General features: G+C 47.6%; 1 protein-coding gene and 1 long non-coding RNA gene across 4 annotated transcripts in view; one reads left to right on the top strand and one right to left on the bottom strand.

The window, feature by feature from the left end:
- NOS1 (nitric oxide synthase 1) overlaps positions 1–16,534 on the top strand; it is a 153,750-nt gene that overhangs the window by 42,717 nt on the left and 94,499 nt on the right. For all 3 annotated transcript variants that reach the window (XM_055358126.2, XM_055358125.2, XM_063694384.1), the window contains exon 3: positions 7,261–7,387. In XM_055358126.2, the coding sequence (XP_055214101.1) occupies positions 7,261–7,387 (127 nt within the window). The remainder of the gene's footprint in view (positions 1–7,260; positions 7,388–16,534) is intronic.
- LOC134756593 (uncharacterized) lies at positions 5,594–11,950 on the bottom strand. The gene is made up of 3 exons (XR_010129431.1): positions 11,773–11,950; positions 11,607–11,696; positions 5,594–6,411 (listed from the first exon to the last, which is right to left on the bottom strand). It is a non-coding gene; the product is annotated as an uncharacterized lncRNA (long non-coding RNA).

The raw sequence follows: 16,534 nt of genomic DNA, 5'->3' as shown, positions 1-16,534 counted from the left end.
GTGTAGTGTCTGCTGAAAAATGTGGTCAGGGCCTCCTGCCAGCACCAGCTGCTCCTCGGCGGCCTCCTTGTCTGGTTGGCCGGAACAGGCAGCAGCCCCCGCCTCCCTGTGCCCAGCACACAGGCTTGGCCCACCTGCTCCCCTCTCAGGTCCTCGGGGTCCATAAGTGGTCAGCAACGGGCCAATCGACCCACCTTCAAACTTCCTGGGGAATCAAGCCCAGGACCCCTTTTCCTTCCGTGCAAGAGGTCGGGGAACCTGGTTCTTAGGAAGCCTCAGTTGGAAGGATCTGGCAAAGATTCTCAGAAGGTTTAGAGATGCAAGAGCAACTTTTGGCTTGGGTATGATCATCCAGCTAGTGAAGTGGAAGAAAAAAGGGTTTAGTTTTGCTCTTGCCAGAAAGCATAGAAAATGCTTTCCAGGAGGGAGGCAGAGCTCCACACCTGGCCTTATAGGAGGATGGGAGTGAAGAAAGGAAAGGAGAAAGGAAAGGCTGACATCTCTAACCCAGAAGGAACCTTGCTGCCTACTGCTAGAGCCTGGTCCAGAGAGTTCCCAGGGAAATGGGTCTCCCAGTGTGTCCATGGACCACCTGGGGTGCTTCTGATGATGCAGATGCTAGGGTTCCCTCCTAGACCCACTACTCAAACTCTCTAGGAGGAGAGCTCAGAAATCTGAGGGGTGTGTGTGTGTGTGACAGGGTCTGTTTCTGTCTCCCAGGCTGGAGTGCAGTGGCACAACCTTAGCTCACTGCAGTCTCAAACTCCTGGACTCAAGTGATTCTCCTGCCTCAGCCTCCCCAGTAGTTGGGACTATAGGCAGGTGCCACCACGCTCAGCTAATTTTTTTATTTTGTGTATAGACAGGATCTCACTTTGTTGCCCAGCCTGGTCTGGAACTCCTGGGCTCAAGCAAACGTCCCACCTTGGCCTCCTAAAGTGCTGGAATCACAGGCATGAGTCACCATGCCGGGCCAGGAATCTGAATTTTAGCAAGCCCCTCAGTTGATTTGGATGCACCCTGGAGTTTGAGAACCACCAAATGTGACCACCTGATAGCCCTGGCCACACTGGCCACCAGAATGCCAAGCTCACTGGGGGATGGCTTTTCCAGAGGGAGAAGGACACCTGAGAGGGGTGGGTGAGGGCCATTTAGTGAAGGCGAGCTCCTCAATTACATCTGGGAACAAGGGACAGCTGGTAAATAAGTCCTTGCAGATCCTTGGGTGAGCATAGAGCAAGGATGGGGAGGAACTTGGAAGCACTGCGTTGAGATGCTCAGCCACATCTAAACCACTGAGAGTGCCTCTCAATGGTTAGGAGTACAATTTTGCCTCCCAGGGGGCACTTTGCAATATCTGGAAGCATTTTTTTGGTTGTGACAACTTTGGGGATGGGGTGCTACTGGCATCTAGTGTGCAGAGGCCAGGAATGCTGCTCAAACATCCTCCAATGCACAAGACAGTCCTGGCAACAAGAAATTATCAGGCCCAAAATACCAGTAGTGTGGAAGTAGAGAAACTCTGATCTAAACTGAGATTATTCCAGGCAGCTGGGCAAGACCAAGACTCATGAGCACTGTTAAAGGGGAGTTACCATCCAGACATCTCAGAAGTCAAAAGAGGCCCTGTCCATCTCCTTCTGTGAGCTCTCAATATATTTTTGGTGAATAAATAATAAAACAGGCCAGGCGCAGTGGCTCACACCTGTAATCCCAACACTTTGGGAGGCCGAGGCGGATAGATCACTTGAGGTCAGGAGTTGGAGACCAGCCTGGCCAACATGGTGAAACCCTGTCTCTACTAAAAATACAAAAATTAGCAAGGCTTGGTGGTGCACGTCTGTAACCTCAGCTACTCAGGAGGCTGAGGCAGGAGAATTGCTTGAACCCGGGAGGCGGAGGTGGCAGTAAGCTGAGATCGTGCCACTGCACTCCAACCTGGGTGACAGAGTGAGACTCTGTCTCAATAAAATAATAATAATAAAAAAACAGAGTTACTAAATTTATATTTCACAGATGAGTATATTCAACACATCTACCACATTTGGAGAGAACATCTAACATCCAAGTTTGAGGTTCTTCTCAGATATGAGGTCTAACCAAATGCTGCCCTCCCAGAGGCCCCCCACATAAGCCCTATACACAGTGACTCTCAGCTGGGACAACAGTGAAGAGACATCTCATCTGCAAGCTCTTGTTGTCTGCTGTGTGACCTTTGACAAATTACCTAATCCCTCTGGGCATCCGTTTTCTTAGTTCTAAATGGAAATATACATCACTCATGTTTAGTTAGTGCCGATTATGTGCTAGGCATTTTACATGCATGATCTCATTAAATTCCCGTGACAGGTGGGACATGAAGTGGGCCGTCAAGGCTGAGTAGGAGTTGGCTCTCAGCAGAGGGAACATGAAAGAGCAACCTGGGGAGCTTAAGTATAAAGGTAAGGGTGGACGTGGTGTGCTCCTCGGGAAGAGGGAGGAGTCAAGAGATCAGGGCCAAGAATGATAGGAGGTAGGAGTCTGGAAGGGTAGTAGAGAATTATAGAATTCCTGGGCTCTGTGAACAAGACATGGCAGCTCAGAAAGTATCTGAGTGTAGACTTCCCCACGTGTGCCCCAGCCCCTAGCAAAGATGCCCCCTGGTTGGAGCCACGTGTGCCTTCAATTCCCAGTCTTTGGAGACATTAATAGGTTTCCAGCGGCTGCACTGTCTGACAATATAGCCTTAAGCCACATGTGGCTCTTTAAATTTAAATCAATCCAAGTTAAATAAAATTTAAAATTTAGTTCCTCCATGACAATAACCACATTTCAAATGCTCAATTGCCACATGTGTCTAGTGGCTATAACATGGGATTGTGCAGATATGAGACATTTCCATCATCACAGGAAGTTCTACTAGACAGGGATGACTTAGAGGAATAGTCAGTGTTCTACACAGAGCTAGAAATTTCTTTCTCTGTTTCCTTCTGATACTCCATAAGCAGTAAGACTGATAGCAGGTGCCACACTGCTAAGTATTATAAGCTTTACCTCCTGTAATCATTGCAGATATTATTGACCCTATTTAACAGATGAGTAAACTGAGTGTGAGACATGAGGTGTCCAAAGTTGCACAGTTTATAACCAGCAAAGCCAGGACTTGAACCCAGTTCCACCCAATCCACAGCCACATCCTTAACCAGCATGCTACACTGCTCCTGCAACCCCAGCAAACAGGTGGATCCAGGTTGAACAGACTTGTGGCAATAAGCCAGATATTTCCCTCAGACCTGGTTATCACTGACAGATTGTGGTCTGAGAATCGAACTAAATCTCCTTCTGATTTTGCTTCTGGGTGAAGGGAAGCAAAATAGTTCAACCTGGATGTTTCTCATGGTCCCATATTAAAAATATCCTTCCTGGGTGGTTCACTCGAGGCCAGGAGTTCAAGACCAGGCTGGCCAACATGGTGAAATCCTGTCTCTACTAAAAATAAATTTTTTAAAAATTAGCTGGGTGTGGTGGTGTGTACCTATAATCCCAGCTACTAGGGAGGCTGAGGTAGGAGAATCACTTGAACCTGGGAGGTGGAGGTTACAGTGAGCCAAGATCACGCCACTGCACTCCAACCTGGGAGACAGAGCAAGACTATCTAAAAAAAAATAAATAATAAAAATTTTATGTGCTCATCACACAGGACTCCAAAATTAAGTTTTTGTTGGCAAAACACTTCAACTGCATTATTTAAACGAAAGTCTTAATGGATTTTTTTTTAAAAAAAGAATGATGGTAAAAGAAACTCTCTCTGCAAATTCAAATTCACATAAGATGAACCATGTGATCATTTCCAAGTTGCCTAGGTAATTGTAGCTTATAATTTTTGTAAATTGGCTGCACTTAGCAGGAGATGTTGGGTTACTTGCTCTGTAGCCTCTGGCTTAGAATAAGCATCCTAACCAGTTTTTCCTAACCTCTGTTTTAAAAAAGGAAGGATCTCCTGTAATCCCAGCACTTTGGGAGGCCAAGGCAGGTGGATTGCCTGAGGTCAGGAGTTCAAAACCAGCCTGGCCAACATGGTGAAACCCCATCTCTACTAAAAATACAAAAATTAGCTGGGCGTGGTGGTGTGCGCCTGTAGTCCCAGCTGTGTGGGAGGTTGAGGCAGGAGAATCACTTGAACCTGGGAGGCAGAGGTTGCAGTGAGCCGAGATCACCCCACTGCACTCCCGCCTGGGTGATAAAGCAAGACTCCGTCTCAAAAAATAAAAAAGGAAGGATCTTGGCAGCCCATCAGTCACACCTAGTTTCAAATCCCAGCTGTACTATATGCTTACGGTGGGACCTTGGGAAACTTACATAACCCCTCTGAGTTCAGTTTTGTCATGTGTAAAATGGGGGCTTTTAATGTCTGTTGAAATTAAATGAAATAACTTCTGTGCAAGTACCCAGAATATTATAGAGGCTCCAAATGCATTAACCTCCTCCCTTCTCTGCTGAATCCTCATTTATGGTCATGTGATATAGGATCAGTAGTTTCAGAGCTGAAAGGGAACTGAGTGACATTTAGAGCAGCACTCTCAACAGACCATACTTCTGTTTATGATCATGTAGGTAGCCGTTGACTTGGGAAATGCCTGTAATCAAGAGCCACTCTGGGTATGTTTTGGTGACATTTTAAAGGGTAAAACAGAATGTTCCCTCTGATGAATGCAAACCTCTCCAGGCAGAAAAGCGGAAGTGGTTTTGATGTGGGCCACAGGGACGGCGTGGAACACTGCAGGCAGGGGATCTGGGTGGCTCAGAGGGAGCCGCTGGAGGGGTCACTGGGGATTGTGCTCTCAGAGCTTGGACTGTGGCTTCTGATTCATCCCAGGTGACTGTCATTGTACCAGATTGGGGGATGGGGAGTCCCCTAAGCTAGGAACATAGAACAGAGGGCAAGACAAGGGCCAGTCTTAATGCCTGGGACCCAAACCAAGATGAGCCACAGGGCAAGCTGCATTGCCCAGTTAGGGAACAGACAGAGGCCATGGTCAGAGTCAAATTGGATAGGGGAGCCAAAAGGAGAAAGGCTGTTGGGAAGTAGGAGGGCAGTATTCAGAGAGTAGAAGGACTCAGAGAGTGAGACCGGTTTGATGAGGCCATCTGGATTTTGGTGCCAACTCCTATCTCCATATTAGAGGGTGGCCAGCCTGTGGAACCTAGCTGAGATCACCTCATCCTGAGCCCGTTAGAGTTCAGGGACAGGAAGCCAGGAAAACTTAGTGGGTAAGAAGTCGGATTCTGGCCGGGCATGGTGGCTCATACCTGTAATCCCAGCACTTTGGGAGGCCGAGGCAAGAGGATCACTTGAGTTTGGGAGTTTGAGACCAGCTTGCACAACACGGTGAGACCCTGTCTCTACAAAATCTTAAAACATTGCCAGGCAGGGTGGTGCGCGCCTGTAGTCCCAGCTACTGGAGAGGCAGAGGTGGGAGGATCGCTCGAGCCTAGGAGGTCAAGGCTGCAGTGAGCTATGATTGCACCACTGCACTCCAGCCTGGGTAACAGGGCGAGACTGTCTCCAAAAAAAGTCAGGCTCTAGCATCCAGAACAAGCCTGGGTTTGAATCCACCATCACTAGCGTGTGACTTAGGCTAGTGACTTAGTCACTCTGAACTATAGTTTCCTCGTGTAATGATGATTGTGAGGATGATGCTGGTGGTCGTGAAGATGCTGGTGTGGTCCTGATGCCGAGGAGGAGGAAGAAGATGGTGATAATGGTGATGCTGCTAATGAAGGTGATGGCACTGATCATGAAGATTAGGATATGATGAGGTTGATGATGATAATGATGAGGGTGATTATGGTGATGATGATGGTGATGGTGATTATGGTGGAGGCTGATGAGGAAAGTTAGATGATGATGATTACAATAATCATGATGGTAACAATGAGAATGATGGTGGCTATGGTGATGATTGTGGTAGTGGTGGTGATAAAGATGATGGTGATGGTGGTGGTGATGATGATGATGATGATAGTGACAGCCCCTACTTTAGAATGGATGTGATGAGTGGGCTGGAATACTAGGCTTTGCCACTGTGCGACCTTGAGCAACTTAGCTTCTCTGTCTCCCTTACCCCATCCGTAAAATGGTGATTAACAGTCATTCCTGGACAGGCTCAGTGGCCCACGCCTGTAATCCCAGCACTTTGGGAGGCTGGGGTGGGAGGACCACTTGAACCAAGAAGTTCGAGACCAGCCTGGGCAACATAGTGAGACCCTATCTCTGCCAAAAAAAAAAAAATTAGGCAGACATGGTGGTACACCCTTGTAGTCCCAGCTACTCAGGAGGCTGAGGCAGGAGGATCACTCGAACCCAGGAGATCAAGGCTGCAGTGAGTTGTGATTGTGCCACTGTATTCCAGCTGGGATGACAGGACAAGGCTGGGGAAAAAAATGAAAAACAGTCATTCCTGCCTCAAAGGGTTGTCACAAGAGTTAAATGCACTAAAACACATGGCCAGGCATGGTGGCTCACGCCTGTAATCCCAGCACTTTGGGAAGCTGAGGCAGGGGCATTGCTTGAGCCCAGGAGTTAGAGATCAGCCTGGCCAACACAGGGAGAACCGGTGTCTAATATAAATAAAATAATATTTTTTAAAAACCCACATGTAAAGTCCTTGGCACATAGTAAGTGCTTAATAAATGCTATCTCTCCTTATTAATAGTATTATTATTTTTGTCATTACGTTCCCTTTATTTTCCGAATCATTCTGTTTGTCCTGAGCTGCTGTTGTTCAAAGCCGAAAGTCTTAGTCAGGGTCAGAATAACTTATTACCCAAAGCTCACAGGACCTCTCTATCCTTCCTACCTCCTACTTTTTCCACTGGTAGGTGTCATGAGCAGTAAGTTGTCCAGGGGTTCATGGTACATGGAGTATTACTAGGAAACAGGCCTCCTGTGTTCCCAGATCCATGGAATGAAGAAGGGAGAGGGACAAGCAAAATCCTTCTCCTTGCCATCCTGAAATGATGTCCACAAAGATAGGGATACATCAGCTGTCAAGGTCACCTTGGATGAGCTCCCTTTGTGATTGACACCCAGAGCTGCCTTCCCACGTGTCACTGTCGGTCTTTATGAAGCAGCAGGATGGGTACCCAAAGCTCGCTGGCTCATATGGAGTTATGTGAGTGAGCCACTGAGGTTCTGTACAGACTCAGGACTTCCAGGTCAAAGCAACCAGCAGTCCCTCCTGATGTCCCCTTCCTCACCTGCCCCACCTTGCCTTTCAGAGATTTGGACGGCAAGTCACACAAACCTCTGCCCCTCGGCGTGGAGAATGACCGAGTCTTCAATGACCTATGGGGGAAGGGCAATGTGCCTGTCGTCCTCAACAACCCATATTCAGAGAAGGAGCAGGTAAGTGCTTGATGCCAAGCTGGTACCACTGCCTCCCACGCCTTCTTGACCCCCTCCCAGGTGGGAAGCTGAGAGGGGGTAAGCTAAATCCTACACTGTATCATGATGGAAATCAGCCGCCGTGGCTGGAGAGCTTAAGAGGCCGAGGCCAGGAGTGCTTATCCTCGGATGTGGATCTCGACTTTGTTTTTGTGTGGTTTGGTATTGTTTGTGAGCTTGCCGTTTTTCACATTTTAATTCTGTTTCTTCTGGGAAAGGCATTCACATGATTCCAAATTTAAAAGATATAAAAGATACATGGTAGCTGGTCATAGTGCCTCATGCCTGTAACCCCAGCATTTTGGGAGGCCAAGGCGGAGGATAGCTTGAGGTCCAGAGTTCAAGACCAGCCTGAACAACATGGTGAAACCCCATCTCTACAAAAAATACAAAAATTAGCCTGGCATGGTGGCGGGCGCCTGTAGTCCCAGCTACTCAGGAGGCTGAGGCAGGAGAATGGCATAAACCTGGGAGGCAGAACTTGTAGAGAGCCGAGATTGCACCACTGCACTCCAGCCTAGGCGACAGTGCAAGACTCCATCTCAAAAAAAAAGACAACCAGCCTGGGCTACATAGCGAGACCCTATCTCTATGGAAAAAAAAAAATTTTTTTTAATTAGTGGAGCATAATGGCATATACCTGTAGTTCCTAGCTACTCAGGCGACTGAGGCAGGAGGATCACTTGAGGACAGGAGTTCAAGGCTGCAGTGAGCTGTGATATAGCACCTCTGCACTCTAGCCTGAGTGACAGAGTGAGACCCTGTCTCTAAAAAAATATTGAAATAAATAAGCAAAAAGATATATGATGAAAAGCTCTATCTGTTCCTAATCCAGAGTTTTCCTCCCCCGAGTCAAGCAATATTAATGGTTTTTGTGTGTTCTTTTAGCCGTGTTTTATGCATTGACAAACACACACATTATTTTTGAATATTTTTACACAAATAAGAGCACATTACACATGTTGTTTTATATCTTGCTTTTTCACTTATTAACATATCTTAGAGATTAGTCCCCATTAGTGGGTAAAGAGGATCTTGGTTCCTTTTTTATAGCCATTTAATATTTCACTGTGTGATCATCCTGTAATTTATTGTATCAGTCCTTCATAATGAGCCATTGTCAATATTTTGCTATGACAGTGCTGTAGTGAGTGACCTTGTGCCCATACCTTATTTGGCACATGGGCAGGCTTATCAATAGAATAAGTTCCTAAAGGCCAGGCATGGCGGCTCACGCCTGTAATCCAACACTTTGGAAGGCCGAGGCAGGAGGATCACTTGAGCCCAGGAGTTTGAGACCAGCCCGGGCAACATGGCAAAACCCTGTCTCTAAAAAAAATACCAAAAATTAGCTGGGTATGGTGGCACATGCCCGTTGTCCCAGCTACCCTGGAGACTGAGGTGGGAGAATCACCTGAGCCTGGAAGGTCAAGGCTGCAGTGAGCTGTGATTGTATTACTGCACTACTGCACTCTAGCCTGGGCAACAGAGCGAGACCCTGTCTCAAAAAAACAAAATAGAATAAATTCCTAGAAGTGGAATTGTTGGGCCAAAATTCACGTACATTTGTGATTTTGGTGGTACTTGCCATAGTGGTTGGATCAATCTTACCAGCTAACTAGGAGACTGACTGTTTCTTCACAGCCTCACCAACTCCATCTGTTATCCAACTTTTTAGTCTCTGCCAATCTGTTCAGATGTGTTTTGACAGCTAAGTCAATATCATTTCCAAAGAGTGGCTAGATTTGGCTGGAGATCAGCAGCGCCTTTGTCTTACCTGTCCAGTAAGCTGATGGGCCAGGCCAGGGCAACCCTAGGGAATCGTGTGAATTTCACACCCATCCTCTGCATTGCAGTGAAGTCGGAGTGACCGGTGGGAGGTCGAAACATGGGGGTGGCCTAGGTGACTCAGCAAGTGATGACCTGCTTCATTTTTCTGATGCTTGGCCTACAGATGGCAGCTTTTACTGCCAGCGCATCTAAACAAGGCCTCAAAGTTCTCTACACAGCTTCAGCGGGGAGGATGAGACATTCTAGAGCCTTGGTGGCAACTGCTTTCCTTAGCCGCTGATGGCTGGCCAGGAAGATAAGGACATCAGGGATTCTGCAGTAGGTCAGACCCATGGTCCCACTAGCTGAATGTCCCTCTAGCAGTGATATCTGGAAATGTTTGGTGGAGAAGCACAACTGTAGACTTTTATTATGTTGTCCTCAAAAGTCAAGACCACACTGAAGCATTAGGAAACTATTCTCCATTCATGATTAAATGAACAAATATGGTTTAAAGCTCTTCTATATTTTCTTTCTTAATTGAAAACAAAGAGGTATGGCCATCATATGAGCCCTCACAAGAGAAAGAAAGACAGCAAGAGGCAGCCTCGGGCCAGATCTAGCCTGCAGACCTGATTTGTTAGGTCTACACCGTATTGTATTAAGAGATAATTTATAGTTATATTTTAAATGTATTGCCAATGTTTCAAATTTTTACATAAATATATCTACAGCTTCTCTTTAAAATTTACATAATCTATGGCCAGGCACGGTGGCTCACACCTGTAATCCCAGCACTTTGGGAGGCCAAGGGAGGCAAATCACAAGGTCAAGAGTTCAAGACCAGCCTGACCAACATGGTGAAACTCCGTCTCTACTAAAAATACAAAAATTAGCTGGGCATGGTAGCGGGTGCCTGTAATCCCAGCTACTCAGGAGGCTGAGGCAGGAGAATCGCTTGAACCCAGGAGGCAAAGGTTGCAGTCAGCCAAGATCACGCTACTGCACTCCAGCCTGGGCGACAGAGCAAGACTCTGTCTCAAAAAAAAAAAAAAAAAAATTATATAATCTGACCACATTGCGCCTATACTCTGTTTTTTTTGTCTGTTTGTTGTTTTTTAGAGACAGGTCTTGCTCTGTCTTCCAGTCCAAGGTACAGTGGCACCATCCAGGCCAAGGTACAGTGGCACCATCATAGCTTACTCACTGCAACCTCAATCTCCTAGACTTAAGAGATCCTCCCACCTCAGCATCCCGAGTAACTAGGACTACAGGCTGGTGCCACTAGACCTGGCTAACTTTTTATATTTTTTTGTAGAAACGGGATCTTGCTATGTTGCCCAGCCTGGTCTCGAACTCCTAGTTCAAGCAGTCCTCCCTTCTCAGCCTCCCAAAGTGCTGGGATTATAGGTGTGAGTCACTGCAGCCAACCATATTCTTATGGGGCAACAATCTGCATAGACTGAATAGCAGCTGCCCCCTCTAGACAGGATGTGGCTTTCTAGTTGGCCACAAACCTCACCACTCCCTATTGTCTCCCTCTTATTAAGGCCAGTGTCCATTGCCATTTATAATAGCATTAGTGCTTTCGATTTCTTATACTAGGAGGAAAGTGAAATCTTTTTGTACCCATGTCTTTATTATTATTATTATTATTATTTATTGTGAGACAGAGTCTCTGGTGCTATCTCTGCTCACTGCAACCTCCGCCTCCTGGGTTCAAGCAATCCTCCCCCCTCAGCCTCCCGAGTAGCTGGAATTACAGGTGTGTGCCACCACACTCGGGTAATTTTTACATTTTTTGGAGATGGGGTTTCACCATCTTGGCCAGGCTGATCTCGAACTCCTGGCCTCAGGTGATCCACCTGCCTCAGCCTCCCAAAGTGCTCGGATTACAGGTATGAGTCACTGCACCTGGGCCCATGTCATTTTTATAAGTGGCAGGTAGAGATGGACCAAGAGGTTCATGTTTTAGGAAAGATTTTTTTGGCTGGGCACAGTGGCTCACACCTGTAATCCCAGCACTCTAAGAGGCCAAGGCAGGTGGATCACTTGAGCCTAGGAATTTAAGACCAGCCTGGGCAACATAGCAAAACCCCGTCTCTACAAAAAAGTATAAACTATTAACTGGGCCTGGTGGCGTGCACCTGTAGTCCCAGCTACTTGGGAGGTGGAGGCGGGAGTATCGCTTGAGCCAGGGAAGTTGAGGCTACAGTGAGCCCTGTTAGTGCCACTGCACTCCAGCCTGGGTGACAGAGCAAGAACCTGTCTCAAAACAAAAACAAAACAAAAAAAAGCACCTAATAACATTCTTCATTTCTACACACACAAAAGTCTTTCTTTTTAAATACACAACTAAATGTCCTGTTTTGAAGTTACCCAGCCTTCTTTACTGATTTAGCTTACCCACCTACCACCTCCAGCTATCCATTTGTAATTCCTGGTCTGCAGTAATCCTTGAGATCTCGGTTCGAAGGAAGAAGCAGGGGAGGCCTTGACTCTGCAAGAAAGACACTAAAAGTCAATGCAGAAATCTGAGCAATGGCAGACTGGTCATTTCCTTGCACACTGCCCACCTTAGTTAGACAATGCCAACTTGCAAAGCATAACTTTGGTCTTCAAGCCTGAGGAGTGGAGCTCAACATTGAGAACAGGACCTCAGGGTTTTGAAGATCAGATAAGTGTTTGCCTAAAACAAAAAGGAAACAGGCATTATAGTAAAAGGAATGCGGGGCCAGGAGCGGTGGCTCACGCCTGTAATCCCAGCACTTTGGGAGGCCAAGGTGGGAAGATCCCCTGAGGTCAGGAGTTTGAGACCAGCCTGGCCAACATGGCGAAACTCCATCTCTACTAAAAATACAAAAATTAGCCGGGCATGATGGTAGGCACCTGTAATCTCAGCTACTCAGGAGGCTGAGGTGGGAGAATTGCTTGAACCTGGGAGGTGGAGGTTGCAGTGAGCTCAGAGCACGCCACTGCACTCCAGCCTGGGCGACAGAGCGAGACTCCATCTGAAAAAAAAAAAAAAAAAAAATGAATGGTTGTGGCGGATAACATTGCTTTTTTTTCTTGCTGAGGATCATTATTAGTTCTCTGAAGTTGTCTTTGGTGCTCACAACACCTGAGACACTTGCTGAGTTTTGACATCATCAAAGGTTGTTATCGTAATCATCATCTTAAGTGAAAAGCTACCCTAGATAAATAACATGAGGACCTACCTGCTGTTGGGCCATTCTCCCTGCACAAACTCAGCACTGGAAGAAGGACCGCTAGCCTTTGCAGGATGTGACAATGAAAGGACAGGAAGATATATGGAGAGCTTGCCTTAAGGCCTCTGCTAATATAGAAATTCCGTTTGCTTGGAGAAGGGAAGGACTTTGAGGGTGCTGGAGAAAGGGGGTAAGACTGAATCTTCCAAGGTGAAGTAAGTGTGCTGAGCAGTTTTAGCCTAGAGAGTTCCTGGGAGCATGACTGATAGACCAGCAGAGCTTGGGATTTACGTTCGTCTTTGCCCACCATCAAATCCTTAATGTAGGATTTGACCCAAAAAGATTTAAAACAACGGGCCAGGCCAGGCAAGGTGGTTCTCGACTGTAATCCCAGCACTTTGGGAGGCTGAGGTGGGCAGATCACCTGAGGTCGGGAGTTCGAAACCAGCGTGGCCAACATGGTGAAACTCCGTCTCTACTAAAAATATGAAAATGAGCCCAGGCGTGAGGCGCACACCTGTAGTCCTAGCTACTCAGGAGGCTGAGGCACAAGAATTGCTTGAGCCTGGGAGTTGGAGGTTTCAGTGAGCCGAGACTGCACCACTGCACTCCAGCCTAGGCAAGAGAGTGAGACTCCGCCTCAGGAAAAAAAAAAAAAAAAAAAAAAGTCACGGGCCTGCGAAATCATCCTGGCTCTGTTGTCTGAGATTCAATTTTCCAAATGCCTCTCAGAAATAGAGCTGTCAGGAGGCAGAGACCCTAGCGCTCAGATATATTTGAGTCCCAGCTCCAGCGCAAAGGAAACAGCCCTATTACCGCCTGCTAGACATCTCCATAGGCACAGGCTTCAGAAATGCTTCCCAGGGTGAGCAAATTAATAGAAAACACAATGTTCTTTTTTCCATCCTGAAAAACGATCTCCTAACCTCGCCTCTACCTGCTCAAAGCCACTGTACCTGGAGCTCCTGGAATCAGCTGCTTTTTTTTTTTTGAGATGGAGTCTCACTCAGTCGCCCAGGCTAGAGTGCAATGACGCGATCTCCGCTCACTGCAAGCTCCGCCTTCCAGGTTCACGCCATTCTCCTGCCTCAGCCTCCCGAGTAGCTGGGACTACAGGCGCCCACCACCACGCCCGGCTAATTTTTTTTGTATTTTTAGTAGAGACGGGGTTTCACCGTGTTAGCAAGGATGGTCTCGATCTCCTGACCTTGTGATCCACCCGCCTCGGCCTCCCAAAGTGCTGAGATTACAGGTGTGAGCCACCACGCCCAGCCGGAATCAGCTTCTATCCTTCCAGTTGTAACCCACATTTATGGCTTGTTTAAGCATCCACAGGGGGCCTAGCATTGTTAATGTCACAAAGAGGAACCCAGCCACTACCTGCAATCCTGAGTCAGGAAGGGATAGGTGGGGGTTGAGGAACGGCTGGGCAGGGCAGCAAAGCAACTGCCAAGGACTGGGCAAAAGGCAACAGAATGCAATTGAAGCAGGACAAATGCAGGTTAGACATGAGGAAGAACTTCCTAACACAGGAGACTATAAGTTCCTGGAGGAAATAGTGAGGTCTGACTCCTTGGGAATCCCAGAAGGGATCCCCCACCCTCTTCGATGCTCTTGTTTGTCTAGATTCAAAGAAAATCAGCCCTAGAGTCATCTTCTTTTAAGTCCATCTCAGGAGGCTGAGGCATTAATCTTTATCTAGCAGTCATTTCTCTTGCCAACAGTCTGGGTCACTGTGGGTGGGGCCAGTGAGACAAGTCCCCAGTCACAGAGTGCGTTGTGTGTATGACTTTGTGACCCTCATCTTCACCACCCCCTTGCAAATTGCATCTGGCCTGGGATAGTAGATAGAACAAATCAGTTCATCTGTCACCATTCACTTGATAACCTGCCGTGTGCATAGTTCTGGGGTAGAAGCAAAGCTGAGCAAACACAGGCTTCCCTGCCCTTGAGACCCTCACGGATGTGTGTGGGGAGAGACTCACATAAGATTCAATTAGTGCTGAAATAAAGAGGAACACAAAATGCTTTGGGAACATAATTACCTCAGCAAGTAGGTACCAGGGAAGGTTTACCCCAAGAAGTGACACCTGGTCTGGGTTTTGAAGCTCAGGTAGAAGTTTGCCTAAAAGAAAATGGAAAAAGGCATTATAGGCAAGGGAATGGTTGTGGCTGATATGTTGCTTTTTATTTTTTTCACTAAGGATCATTATTAGTTCTCTGAGGTTGCCTTTGGTGCTAACACCACCTGAGACACATGTTGTGTTTTTGTGGTTTTTTTTTTGAGATGGAGTCTCGCTCTGTCGCCCAGGCTGGAGTGCAGTGGCCTGATCTCGGCTCACTGCAAGCTCCACCTCCCAGGTTCACGCCATTCTCCTGCCTCAGCCTCCCCAGCAGCTGGGACTACAGGCACATGCCACCACGCCCGGCTAATTTTTTGTATTTTTGGCAGAGACGGGGTTTCACTGAGTTAGCCAGGATGGTCTCAATCTCCTGACCTTGTGATCCACCCGCCTCAGCCTCCCAAAGTGCTGGAATTACAGGCGTGAACACATGTTGAGTTTTGACATCATCCTAAAGGCTGTTATAATAATTGTCTTAAGTAAAAAGCTACCCTAGATAAACAACATGAGGACCTGCTGTTGGGCCATCCTCCCTGCACAAACTCAGGATTCAAATCAAGCCCTTCTTGCCTTCCTTTCTTATTAAGCATCGTTTCCCTTGCCTGTCTGGTTTGCCTTCCTAGGAGAGAAGGGGTAGAACTGTGCCCTGTTTGGGGATGGAGCATCTATTTTCAGATACCAATTAAGCATCAATCAAACCCTTAGTACGAGGTTCGAGTGGGGATGGGGCTGGACCTGGGAAGTGGTGTTTTCATTTGGGGTTCTCTCCTCTTTTCCATCCTTCCCATTGCCCTTGCCCCTCCCTCCAGCCTCTAGCTGGTAAAGGTGATCAGATAGAGAGATCACTGTTATATCGAAATCCCACTCCCCAAGCTCAGCCGCCTGAGGATCATGGCATTTTCTCACCCCTGGGGACGCAGGGCTTGCTAGCTGCTTTCAAAATGTCAAAATCTGTTGAGAAGATTTTCCCTATTTCCAGGTAAATGACAGCACCCACCAGCTTCTCTAGAGAGCTCTAAATTATGAGAAAGGTGGGGGACAGGCTTGCGGGCCATTTCTTTCCCAACCTTTAGGGGATCCAAGGTCACCAGGATGACACCAACTGGCCTGCTACTGCTGGCCTTGCTGAAAACCAAAAGGGTGTAGCCAGCCCCAGCCGGCCTGGGTCTGAATGAAGGCAAACCAGTAAAATGCTCTGCCTCTTGGAGACAACCTAGCATGCTCACCAGGAAGCCTTCTAAATCAGCCCTGACTCATTGTACGGTAATGATGTCAGGATAAAAATAACAGTAACAGTGGCCCAGCGCGGTGGCTCACACCCGTAATCCCGACACTTTGGGAGGCCAGTGAGGGTGGATCACTTGAGATCAGGAGTTCGAGACCAGCCTGGCCAACATGGTGAAACCCTGTCTCTACCAAAAATACAAAAATTAGCTGGGCTTGGTGGCGTGTGCCTGTAGTCCCAGCTACTCAGGAGGCTGAGGCGGGGGAATTGCTTGAACCTGGGAGGCAGAGGTTGCATTGAGCTGAGATCATGCCACTGCACTCCAGCCTGGGCATTGGAGTGAGAACCTATCTCAAAAAAATAGGCCAGGAATCCAGCGCCAAGCTGGTGACCTTGGTCAGACAACTAATTTTTTTTTTTTTTTTTTTTTTGAGACGGAGTCTCACTCTTTCACCCAGGCTGGAGTGCAGTGGCCCGATCTCGGCTCACTGCAGGCTCTGCCCCCTGGGGTTCACGCCATTCTCTTGCCTCAGCCTCCCGCGTAGCTGGGACTACAGGCGCCCCGCCACCTCACCCGGCTAATTTTTTGTATTTTTAGTAGAGACGGGGTTTCACCATGTTAGCCAGGATGGTCTCGATCTCCTGACCTCATGATCCGCCCGCCTCGGCCTCCCAAAGTGCTGGGATTACAGGCGTGAGCCACCGCGCCCGGCCGACAACTAATTATTAATAGCATCTGTGCTGAGCCTCCCTTTCCTAATAGGGGCTAATAGGCTCATCA

The sequence above is a fragment of the Gorilla gorilla genome, chromosome 10, assembly GCF_029281585.2.
Source record: "Gorilla gorilla gorilla isolate KB3781 chromosome 10, NHGRI_mGorGor1-v2.1_pri, whole genome shotgun sequence".
Lineage (NCBI taxonomy): Eukaryota > Metazoa > Chordata > Mammalia > Primates > Hominidae > Gorilla > Gorilla gorilla.
Note: the sequence above shows the minus strand (reverse complement) of the source record. Positions and strands in the feature narration are given on the sequence as shown.